Source organism: Ranitomeya imitator, chromosome 6 (genome assembly GCF_032444005.1).
Source record: "Ranitomeya imitator isolate aRanImi1 chromosome 6, aRanImi1.pri, whole genome shotgun sequence".
NCBI lineage: Eukaryota > Metazoa > Chordata > Amphibia > Anura > Dendrobatidae > Ranitomeya > Ranitomeya imitator.
In genome coordinates this window covers 557263179-557275751 of record NC_091287.1, presented here as the reverse complement: position 1 = coordinate 557275751, position 12573 = coordinate 557263179, and the positions used below count along the sequence as shown (strand labels likewise).

The window sequence follows — 12573 nt, the reverse complement described above, 5'->3', positions numbered from 1 at the left end:
GGTGGAGAAGGAAGATGAGGTTACATTGCAGCTTCCCACACAGACATGAAGTGATGCGACCACGACCAGCACTGCATCCTCAGCCCCAACTCTAGTTCTGGTCAGCATCGGTCGCAAGTGTGTGATTCATAAACATGCAAAAATGAAGTAAGACAAGCCACCAAAAAGGTAACAGAAAAGTGTTTTTATTTGACTTAGTACATAACAGGCAATTAACAAATAAAACCACATCAGCGACAGAGCTCTTGAAGGCAAGGAATCAGGTACAACAAGAAAACATCAGGCGCAACACCACAGCTACAGCATAGTTAGTTAGAGCCTATAGATTGAGTAAAGTGACAGTGCATCAAGTATTGTATATCTAGAAAGAGTCAGCAGTGAAGGTCATGTGGCTATGTCAACTCAGGTGTCATAAAGAAGATATATCTCCTATAGAGTCATAGTAAACGTTGATTACAGCGGTACGAGAATCACACAAAATGTATTTGCTCGTACCCATGACTGTCCTGTGATGCTGCACACACTGCCCCCATGCACGTTTCGCGTGGGCTTCCTCATGGGACTGTTGTAATTAAATCCACTTACAACAACGCTTTTTAGTTGCAAATACATAAGTAAAAAAGAAAAAAAAAATAGTCTGCGGAGTTGGACGACTCCTTCAGCTTTTGTGTTAATTGTTTTTCTTACATTTTAGGAAAATGACGCACCGTCTTCTCCCAGCACAGGTGGGGCACCGTGGTAGAGACACTGCAAGACATTAGTGCATGATCGTCTGCTGATAACAGAGAGCAATGCATCAGAGACGGGATGTGACGCTGCTGCCCACGCTGCTCCTCGCCTCCATGACTTTATACGGTGAGTTCCACAATATTCTGCTGAGTCCAATAATGGATCGGATGTTTCTTCACGTCCTATAAGATATTATGGAGAAAGGAAGACCCCTTTATTTCTAGAGATTTTAGGGGCTCCCCAACCTGATCCATGAATACAATGCAAGCCGTACAGTGGTAAATGACACAGACAGATGGAACATGTGGCTACACGACAATGATGGCGTGGAGGTAATTCAGGATCAGTGGAAAGCTGGGTGGCGACCCCTCCGGGTCGTGTAATGTGGTCTGTAGCTGCACACACAAGACCGGACGGATATTGATTACTTGTTGCTACAGGAAGCGACTAGAGGCTGTTATTTTTGTAAAAGGAGGATCTACTAAATATTAATGTCACTTTTCTGGTGGGGTGCCCATACTTATGCACCTGTCAAATTTTGTTTGAATGCAGATTGCACATTTTCTGTTAGTACAATAAACCTCATTTCAAGGCAGAAACATTACTGTGTCCAACAGTTATTAGATATATGACACTGAAATAGCTGTTGCCAAAAAAACAATTTTTAGAAAACATTAAGCTTAAGATTAATAGGGGTGCCCAAACTTTTTCATATAACTGTATAACAGTGCCATATAGTGCATAAATAAAAGAACCATACAGGATATAAATATGCCCGATAACAGAGTCTTCAGTGTCTAAATACAAGTTCCATACAGTGCACAGATGACCGCACCATAAGATGCCAGTTTTGATGAAACCAGAAGACGGTCGATCGGAGACAAGAGCACCGGACCGATGGCTGTTCGTGTACGGCCTCGTCTGATCTCAGAAGCTCAGTCACAAGTTTTCATTACAACCACGGAGATAAGAAGAATCGGGCGAGCTCCTTACATTACCTAAGGGTACCGTCACACAGTGGCACTTTGGGCGCTAGGATGGCACGATCCGTGACGTTCCAGCGATATCCTTACGATCTCGCTGTGTCTGACACGCTACTGCGATCAGGGACCCCGCTGAGAATCGTACGTCGTAGCAGATCGTTTGAAACTTTATTTTGTCGCTGGATCTCCCGCTGACATTGCTGAATCAGCGTGTGTGACGCCGATTCAGCGATGTCTTCACTGGTAACCAGGGTAAACATCGGGTTACTAAGCGCAGGGCCGCGCTTAGTAACCCAATATTTACCCTGGTTACCAGTGTAAATGTAAAAAAAAAAACACTACATACTTACATTCCCGGTGTCTGGTCATGTCCCTCACCTTCAGCTTCCCGCACTGACTGTTGAGCGCCAGCCGGCCGTAAAATACAGCGGTGACGTCACCGCTCTGCTTTCCGGCTGGCCGGCGCTCACAGTCAGTGCAGGAAAGCACAGCGCCGGGGGACAGACACCGGAATGTAAGTATGTAGTGTTTGTTTTTTTTTACGTTTACGCTGGTAACCAGGGTAAACATCGGGTTACTAAGCGCGGCCCTGTGCTTAGTAACCCGATGTTTACCCTGGTTACTGGGGACTTCGGGATCGTTGGTCGCTGGAGACCTGTCTGTGTGACAGCTCTCCACCGACCAAACAGCGACGCTGCAGCGATCAACATCGTTGTCGTATCGCTGCAGCGTCGTTTTAGTGTGACTGTACCCTAAGAGAGGGGATGTTGTAATTGGGGAAACAAAGGATTTACAATGATAACTGATGATTCCTGCAGAGGTTTATTGACATCAGATACAACACCCTGTGTCACTGCTTCTATGAATAACCTAAAGCTAACACAAAATGATGAAAGATATATACAGTAGGTTTATTTATTTGTCTAAGTAATAAAGGTATAACATGTTTTACCATAACACATAATATGGTAATACTACCTCCGAATAACAATGCTACGTAATGTCCCGTAACAGCACCACGTGGTGCCCATGCTGCACTGTGCTTAAATATTACCATAGTGTGCCGAATAGTCCTGATGAGGGGCACAGTCTCTCCTGGTGACCTTGGGAAGGCTCCTGATGGAGAATATGGATGCAGACCTCATGGCTTTGGCACCACAGGATCTGGTTGTTCTCGTTGAGGTCACCCACGTGTAGCATGGAGTAATGCGCTCATCGATGGTGGATACCAGGTAGTTGCCCTTTGTGCCTCTCCTGTAATCCCACCGTGCCTCAGGGTAGGAAACTCCGAGGTCTAATCTACTTTTGCAGGTGGCACCGTTGAGTCTCTGCCCGTGTTCGGGAATCTCACAGGACTTTCTTCTTTCTTGGTTTAGGTTTTCTGCTGGTCTGGGCACAGAGTGACTCCATAGAACTGACTACGACCAGTGGGAACCAGGGAAGTCCGATGTCACCGGCAGGGTTCAATATAGCGACCGGAGGGAACCTCTCTATTGACCTCCCGCACCGACACAGCACCAGTATGGTGCCAATGGTCACTTCTGCACAAGATACTGCACTGAATATGGAGAAAGCACCAACTTCAGCCGCCAACCTGAACAGTGCCACAATACCGCTGCCGACTGCCCCGACTACAAACACCGGAGGTGCCAAGGACCCAACTGCTATAACCGATGATGCGGTGTCAGCTATGAAAACCCTCACACCTGGCAACATAGGAACTACAGGCAGCAGCAACACCATACCGAGGGCAATAAGGGGATCCAGAGCAGCCTCCAACTCCACAGGTGAGAGTTATCACTCTGTCGTCTGTAGTGTTACATAGGACTGCAGGTGACATCTACTACATTATCTGTACTCAGAATCATATAATGTTAGAGTCGAAAAGGACCTCTGGGTTCATAATATCCAACCCCCTGCTCAATGCAGGAGTCACTAAACAATCTCCGACAGATGTCTGTCCAGCCTCTGTGTGAAGACTTCCATTGAAGGGGAACTCACCACCTCTCGTGACCGCCTGTTCCACTCATTGATCACCCTCACTGTCAAAAAGTTTATTATAATATCTAATCTGTATCTTTCAGTTTCATTCCAATACTTCTCGTGTTTCCATGTGCAAATGAAAATAATGATGATCCTTCTACACTGTTACAACCCTTCAGATATTTGTAGACAGCTATTAAGTCTCTTTTTAGTTTTCTTTTTTTCAGCTAAACAATCCCAGATCCTTTAACCATTCCTTGTAGGACATACATTGCAGTTCGCTCACCATCCTGGTAGTTTTTCTTTGTACTTACTCCAGTTTTTCAATGTCTTTTTTAAAATGTGGTGCCCAGAACTGGACACAGTATTCCAGATGAGGTCTGACCAAAGAGAAGTAGAGGGTAAGAATGGCTTCACGTGATCTAGACTCTATGCTTCTCTTAATACATCCGAAAACTGTGTTTGCTTTTTTTGCTGCTGCATCACACTGTTGACTCATGTTCAGTCTGTGATCTATTAGTATACCCAAGTCTTTTTCACACGAATTGTTACTTAGTTCTATTCCTCCCATTCTGTAGATATAATTTTCGTTTTTCTTGCCCAGATGTAGAATCTTGCATTTCTTCCTGTTAAATACCATTCTATTAATCACTGCCCATTACACAAGTTTATCTAGATCCTTCTGAATCCTTTGTCTTCTCTAGTGTTAAGGTACCTTCACACTAAACGACGCTGCAGCGATCCAGACAACGATCCGGATCGCTGCAGCGTCGCTGTTTGGTCGCTGGAGAGCTGTCACACAGACAGCTCTCCAGCGACCAACGATGCTGGTAACCAGGGTAAACATCAGGTTACTAAGCGCAGGGCCGCGCTTAGTAACCCGATGTTTACCCTGGTTACCATCCTAAAAGTAAAAAAAACAAACACTTCATACTTACCTACCGCTGTCTGTCCCCGACGCTGTGCTTCTCTGTACTGGCTGTGAGTACAGCGGCCGGAAAGCACAGCGGTGACGTCACCGCTCTGCTTTCCGGCCGCTGTGCTCACAGTGAGTACAGAGAAGCACAGCGCCGGGGGACAGACACCGGAATGTAAGTATGAAGTGTTTGTTTTTTTTACTTTTAGGATGGTAACCAGGGTAAACATCGGGTTACTAAGCACGGCCCTGCGCTTAGTAACCCGATGTTTACCCTGGTTACCAGCGAATACATCGCTGAATCGGCGTCACACACGCCGATTCAGCGATGTCAGCGGGAGATCCAGCGACCAAATAAAGTTCTGGCCTTCTAGCCCCGACCAACGACATCACAGCAGGATCCTGATCGCTGCTGCGTGTCAAACGGAACAATATCGCTAGCCAGGACGCTGCAATGTCACGGATCGCTAGCGATATCGTTTAGTGTGAAGGTACCTTTAGGTATCCCTCCTAGCTTTACATGATTTGCAAATATGATTACTTTACCTTCAGTTCCCTTATCTAGATCATCTAAAAAAATGTTGAACAACACTGGGGCCAGGACAGAGCCTTGTGGTACCCCACTTGAAACACTTTTCCAATTGGATATGCAACCATTTATTAACACTCTTTGAGTATGATCACTGAGCCAGTTATGAATTCTCCTTTCTGTAGCCTTGTCAATCCCATACTTGAGATACTTTATCAAATACTTTGTTGAAGTTGAAATATACTCTATCTACCGCATTTCCCTAATCCACCAAGTCAGTGATTCCATAATAGAAAGAAATTAGATTAGTATGGCATGACTTATTTGCTACAAACCCATGATGGGTCTGGTTAATTACTGTATTCTTATCCAAGTACTTACATAGATGCTGTTTAATAATTTGTTCACAGCATCTTTGACTTTTCTTTTGCTTTTGACATATCCACAAAATCCTTTTTTACTGCTTTTGTTCTTGTTCTCTCTTGTACATTTTGAAAGATAAAGTTATCAGCAAGAGAAGATCAGAAATGTCTGGACCTGGAACTTTTTTCCTGAGTGAGAGTCCCAACAAATATCTGGATAGTTAAAATCTCCCATGATCACTATGTCACACTTTTTTGAGAACAGAGACATCTGATGTAAAAAAAAGTTTATCCATATTTTCAGTCTGACCAGGTGGCATATAGTAAACACCTACAATAGTCTCCTTTCTGTTGTTCTCTCCTTGAATTGTTACCCAGACAGTTTCTACAGAGCTACCAGTCTCTGAAGCTTGGATCTCTGTGGAGATATAAGTTTTACAGTGCAACAGCTCCTCCCTCCTGTTAATCCTGCTTCTAATAAATAAGGACCCGGTCCTTTTGTCTGCCCTTATTCAAACACTGAGGTCAACTCTGACACATGGTAATGTTTTTAATATTTGACAGCGTAGGACCCGTCTCGATCTGGGTCACCTTGTCGACGGTGGGATGGCTTTTATGCTATTTTTGATCAAAAATAGTATTACTCAGAGCTCTGAGTTATTTAAATACACTTTTGCTTTTTACTTATTTAGTTACAGCTGGGTTTTTGCTCATTTTGTTTCTTGTAGGTTTTGTCTAATAAATAAGTTGCAGCCTTAAAGGTTTGTATTCCAATAATGTGTATCATGCCACTAGGTTTCAGTGATGCCTATGATATCACTGTGTGTTATCTGTGGTGTTACATAGGACTGCAGGTGACATCTACTACATTATCTGTACTCAGTTACCTGTGGTGTTACATAGGACTGCAGGTGACATGCACTACATTATCTGTACTCAAGAGTGTTATCACTGTGTTATCTGTGGTGTTACATGGGACTACAAGTGACATCTACTACATTATATGTACTCAGAAAGCAATCACTATGTTATCTGTGGTGTTGCATAGGACTGCAGGTGACATTTATGTGGTTCTTTTGCTGATCTCTCTCAGTATTTTTACTCCTCTTGCTGTTGTTCTGCAAATTTGTGTTCAGATCTCCCTCTAGTGTTCATATTGAGAACAGCAAGAAATAATGATTTGTGGTGCTATGTACCTAGCACTGCCTATAATGTATAAAGCCTCTGATTTATAATAATTGAAGCCTAAAAAGAAATTATGGATATAGAATCTGTGGTTTAGAAAACAATAATTTTATTAGATACATGAAACATGAATTACAGGTTTAAAAGTGAGTCAGCCAGTAGATACCACCACAACACATTTACAGGAGATGTGACTGCCCCAGATTCACATCAGCGTGACATGCGCCATCCACTGGCAACTTTTTAAAATCTCTGCTCCGTGGGTGATGTCGATCCCTCAGAAGAAGGCACGTAACTGCAGCGCGCGTCGAGGTACTGGTGACACACCACAGCAGGATTTATAAAGGTATTAACACCCTACTGTGTTGTGGGGCCATCTACTGGCTGGTTCACTTTTAAACCTGTCATTAATGTTTCCTACATCTAATAAAGCGATTGTTTTCTACATCACTTGTTCTTTATGTATAATTTCTTACTACTGTGCTGAACCTTGTATTATTATTATTTTAGGCACTCTAACCTTTTTTGATTTACTTTATATGGGATTTCTCTTTTATGTAACTTGTATTGTTTCAGTTTTGTTTATAATAATTGATGCTATTTGATGTCCTCACAGGCCGTGTTTCTATAAAAGTGAAGCTTCAGACCAGCGCTCACAAAGACGAAGCAATACAAGTGTTTTTACAAAAGGTAATTTTAGGAGTAAGGTTCGGAAAGAATAATCTCTATCCTGATATTGCTCCAATCATATTTAGTGTGGTGGAAGAAAGCAGCCATGATTTTTTTTAATCTATCCCTTTTAAATTAAAGTAGCATGGATTGTTAAAATGATGATGATGATGATGATGATGATGATGAAATAATACTGGTGCCAGTCTCACTCACCATTGAAATATTTCTCAGTGATTTACTTCACTGCCATTGGCAAAAAGGTCTGGTTATTATCTGTAAGGTCATCTTGAAGATGTTACAAAGGGACCAGTCCTGCTCGTTGGTTCTTCTAATCAGCACTCTCTTTAATATCATGTACTTCCCTATGAGGTGATGCCTAGATGACTGGTCCTTTCTAGCTCCTGACTGGCACCTTTGTTGATGGTTTTGTTACGACACAGCTGTCGGCTGACCCGGGATCAGTGGCTCCTTCGCTCTCCCTAACATTAAGGGGCACCCTAGCTCTCCCTGCTCCCCAGGATAGTTCAGATGGAAAAGATGCCTCCGCCCTTGCCTTATCTCCTAAGTTAGCCTTCCATCTGGTGACCTTCCCCACCCAAGGAAGAGGTGGCGCTATTGTGCACCATAGTGCACCAACCCGACAAACAAGGCAACACAAACAAGGGTTAACTGAAAACTTCAGGCATACAAAATATTTACTCACATATAACAGAGGAATGCCCTGGGGTGTGGAGTTAGGGGAATGAACTAAAAAAGAGAAGGATAAGGAATTACCACACATACAAACCAAGCAACAGTCACAGATAACTCCTCCAACTCTCCTTCTCATATGTGCTCCTCTCCCTCCTTAGCCATGCAGCAAATGCTAGCTCTGACAAGGATTAGTAACTGAGCCCAGATTATAAAGGGGAAAGGAGTGGCTAACTGAGCTCCGCTGTGAGCACAAGGATTTCCAACATGGCTAATTAACTCTTGTTCTGCCAGAAGAAATAAACACATTTAAGATGAAGGTGAAGTCCTTCTTCTCAGCGCCGGAGTAGGAGCAATCAGACGCTGCGGTCTTCTGGCTCCACACTGTCACGGTAACCCTGTGACAGGTTTATACTTATGCCAACTAATTCTGGTTTAAAAGATGTCATACCTGGGACCAGTTCTGTTGGTTGTTCCCTTCTAAACATCACCATCTCCTCCTTGTTTTTATATCATGGACTTCACATGATACCTAGGTGACAGATCCTTTCTAGCTCCGGACCGGCACTTTGGTTAATAGTTTACATTTGTGCGCACTAATTGTGGTGTAATAGGTCATCTATAAGGTGTAATTTCAGGACCGGTCTTGCTGGCTGGTTCTTCTAATCATCACTCAGGTCTATCACGTATTTCACAGGGGGTGATGCCTAGATGAAAGGTATTTTCCAGCATTTTTTACCTTTTTTTTTTTAATGCTCTTTGTTTGTGCCCGCTAGTCCTGCTTCATTTGGACACACATGTGTGATAAGGGGACCTACCTTAGCGGTCGATTTGTTATAACGATCACCATCTCCATCTTCTTTTTGTTCTGTACTTTTTGCTTACGTTACGTGTTTGTTTTCTTTTCTTTTAGGCCTGTGACTTTTTTCAAAGTTTGCATCTTGAAGACGTGACCGTGACGCTGGGACCGGAGAGAACGCCTATGTCCGGCTTCAAAAACTAGCATTCTAGTGTCTTCATCTCGTGAATTCCACAATCTGGAGCAAATGACGTAAAACAAAACCTGTGACCGTGATGTCAGACAATGTCATCTGATGTCATATAAGGGAATGATTCCACTGCAGTGGTAGAAGACTCCATTCTTACTGGTTCCAGCTTTGTGCCAAAGGTCTCACACCACCCGTGTCAACATTACGTTTGGAGTTTTCCACCTGAAGATCTCAATGGAGAGGAGCGTTCACTCACCTTACTGCCTCACCTTAACTTTCCCATCACTGATCTGACCCGATCCTAAGTAACACTGTTGGAATCTGGCCTTTTGGACCATGGTGTAGTAGGGTTGGGGGTGCAGAGGCATCGGTAAGACGTGCTCTGCCCAATCCAATATAGGAGACCGGTACAGTAGATTTGTTATAATAGTTGGGACCCTCTTATAAGTTTTTCATTGGGGTCCAAAACATAAATAAGAAAACTACTTAAAAACTACAAATGATGCTAAATTATCATCTAACATAGTGTTATATTCCCATGTGTACGCTTCTTGATGGGGATCCGTGTTAATGGGACTCCTATAGAAGATCTGTGGAGGTTCAACTTCTGGCACCCCCAACGATCAACTGATTAAGGTGGTCAGAGCTCATTGAAAATGACACAGCGCCATACATTATGTAGTGGCCATGAGTGGTACTGCAAGCTGTCCTCTATGCAAATAAATACAGTAGTAGAGCTTGCAGTACCACTCACGGCCACAACACAATGCGCGGAGCTGCAGCTTCCTCAGTCAGCTGATCGGTGTAGATGTGCCCGGAGTATTATAGGTCAACAGTATCAAAGTCACAGAAACCCCTTTAAGGTTGCTTATAAGTGAGAGACCACCAAGTGAGCGCATGCAGCTACGTACAGGGGCTTCTCACAAAATTAGAATATCATCAAAAAGTTAAATTATTTCAGTTCTTCAATACAAAAAGTGAATCTCCTATATTCTATAGAGTCATTACACACAGAGTGATCTATTTCATGTGTTTATTTCTGTTAATGTTGATGATTACGGCTTACAGCCAATGAAAACCCAAATGTCATTTATCTCAGTAAATTTGAATAATTAACAATAAACACCTGTAAAGGCTCCTAAGTGTTTATAAAGGTCACTTAGTCTGTTTCAGTAGCTCCACAATCATGGGGAAGACTGCTGACCTGACAGATGTCCAGAAGGCAGTCACTGACACACTCCACAAGGAGGAGAATAATAATAATAATTTTATTTATACAGCGCCAACATATTTCGCAGCGCTTTACACATTATAGAGGGGACTTGTACAGACAACAGACATTACAGCATAACAGAAATCACAGTTCAAAATAGATACCAGGAGGAATGAGGGCCCTGCTGCTCGCAAGCTACAAACTATGAGGAAAAGGGAAGTCACAAAAGGTCATTGCTAAAGAAGCCGCTGTTCACAGAGTGCTGTATCCAAGCATATTAATGGAAAGTTGTGTGGAAGGAAAAAGTGTGTTAGAAAAAGGTGCACAAGTAACCGGGATAACCACAGCCTGGAAAGGATTGTTAAGAAAAGGCCATTCAGTAATGTGGAGGAGATCCACAAGGAGCGGACTATTGCTGGAGTCATTGCTCCAAGAGCCACCACACACAGACGTGTCCAGGACATGGGCTACAAGTGTCACATTCCTTGTGTCAGCCACTCATCATGACCAATAGACAATGCCAGAAGCGTCTTACCTGGGCCAAGGAGAAACAGAACCGGACTGTTGTCAGTGGTCCAAGGTGTTTTCAGATGAAAGTAAATTTTGCTTTTCATTTGGAAATCAAGGTCCCGGAGTCTGGAGGAAGAGTGAAGAGGCCACAATCCAAGCTGCTGGAGGTCTAGTGTGAGGTCTCCACAATCAGTGATGGTTTGGGGAGCCATGTCATCTGCTGGTGTAGGCCACTGTGTGTTCTCAAGACCAAAGTCAGCGCAGCCGTCTACCAGGACATTTTAGAGCCCTTCATGCTTCCCTCTGCCGACAGGCTTCATGGAGATGGAAATGTCATTCTCCAGCAGGACTTGGCCCCTGTCCACACGGCCAAAAGTACCAATACCTGGTGTAAACACAACAGTATCACTGGGCTTGATTGGCGGCAAACTCACCTGACCTTAACCCTATAGAGAATCTATGGAGTATTGTCAAGAGGAAGATGAGAGACATCAGACCCAACAATGCAGATGAGCTGAATGCTGCTATAAAAGCAACCTGGGCTTCCATAGCCCCTCAGCAGCGCCACAGGCTGATCGCCTCCATGCCACGCCGCATTGATGCAGTAATTGATGCAAAAGGAGCCCGACAAGGTACTGAGTGCATTTACTGATAATACATTTCAGTAGGGAACATTTTGGATGTTAAAATCATTTTTCAAGCTGGTGTTATAAAGTATTTTAATTTCCTGAGATGATGACTTTTGGGTTTTCATTGGCTGTAAGCCAGAATCATCAACATTAACGGAAATAAACACATGAAATAGATCACTCTGTGTGTAATGACTCTATAGAATACATGAGATTCACTTTTTGTATTGAAGAACTGAAATAAATTCACTTTTTGATGATATTCTTATTTAGTGAGAAGCAATTTTGGGGCAATGTGTTTGGTACATGTGCTGTTTTGGGACAGTGCACACCTCACGGCTTGCAGAGATGGAGGACACGTGCATGGCTGTCACTACTGTGAGGTAGGCACTGCTGTGAGTGCAGGGAATGTCTGACAATTTCATGGATGGCATAAGCAATTGGCAGATGAAACGTGTGGTTAGCACGGTCATGGTTGGTATGTGTGGTGGCTGCATTAATGACCTACATATGTGATTGACACTGTTTATAGGTGGCATGTGTGGTTGGCATAATTAAAGATGGCATGTATAGTTGTCCAATGGCAAAAAAAGAAGGAAAGCACTACCGCACAGCTGTTATACGTCAAATCCAAATACCTCCAACCCTTTCAATCCACACCAAGCCGTATTACTATAGCCCCATAAATCCTTCGGGTGCAGCTCAAAAAATACAAGTCCATAAAGCAGTCTGATAGAAGAAAGTAGAGCGCACTCACTGGAGTAAAAAGCGTCAATCCTTTATTCGGACATACAAAAAATCCAGCAGGGAGAACAGTGGAGACAGACGGACGACGGCCGTTTCGTGCGTAACTAGCACTTCAACGGGTCCTGACCGTCGTCCGTCTGTCTCCACTGTTCTCCCTGCTGGATTTTTTGTATGTCCGAATAAAGGATTGACGCTTTTTACTCCGGTGAGTGCGCTCTACTTTCTTCTATCAGACTGCTTTATGTATAGTTGTCACCATCATCGGTGACGTGTGATGGGCACTAATATATGTGGCATATATGGTTGACACTGTTATGGGTGCCGTGTGTGGTTTAAACTGTCATGGAAGGCATATATGATTAGCACTGTTATGGATGGCACTGTTATGGATGGTATGGGTGGATGGCACTGTTATGATGGCGTGTGTGGATGGCAG

The 12573-nt window shown here is 43.5% G+C and overlaps 1 protein-coding gene across 1 annotated transcript; it reads left to right on the top strand.

The window, feature by feature from the left end:
• Positions 1-722: 722 nt before the first annotated feature.
• Positions 723-12147, top strand: LOC138643168 (uncharacterized). The gene is made up of 4 exons (XM_069731998.1): positions 723-855; positions 3089-3499; positions 7304-7377; positions 8963-12147. The coding sequence occupies exons 1-4, from the start codon at positions 792-794 to the stop codon at positions 9050-9052; spliced, it is 639 nt and encodes a 212-aa protein (XP_069588099.1). The 5' UTR covers positions 723-791; the 3' UTR covers positions 9053-12147.
• The last annotated feature ends 426 nt before the right edge of the window (positions 12148-12573 follow it).

Bases quoted from the DNA above. Each gene is read 5' to 3' on its own strand.
- LOC138643168 (XM_069731998.1), top strand. From the start codon at position 792: ATGCATCAGAGACGGGATGTGACGCTGCTGCCCACGCTGCTCCTCGCC. The intron at 3,500-7,303 runs GTGAGAGTTATC...ATGTCCTCACAG, and splicing joins AGCAGCCTCCAACTCCACAG to GCCGTGTTTCTATAAAAGTG. The intron at 7,378-8,962 runs GTAATTTTAGGA...CTTTTCTTTTAG, and splicing joins TACAAGTGTTTTTACAAAAG to GCCTGTGACTTTTTTCAAAG.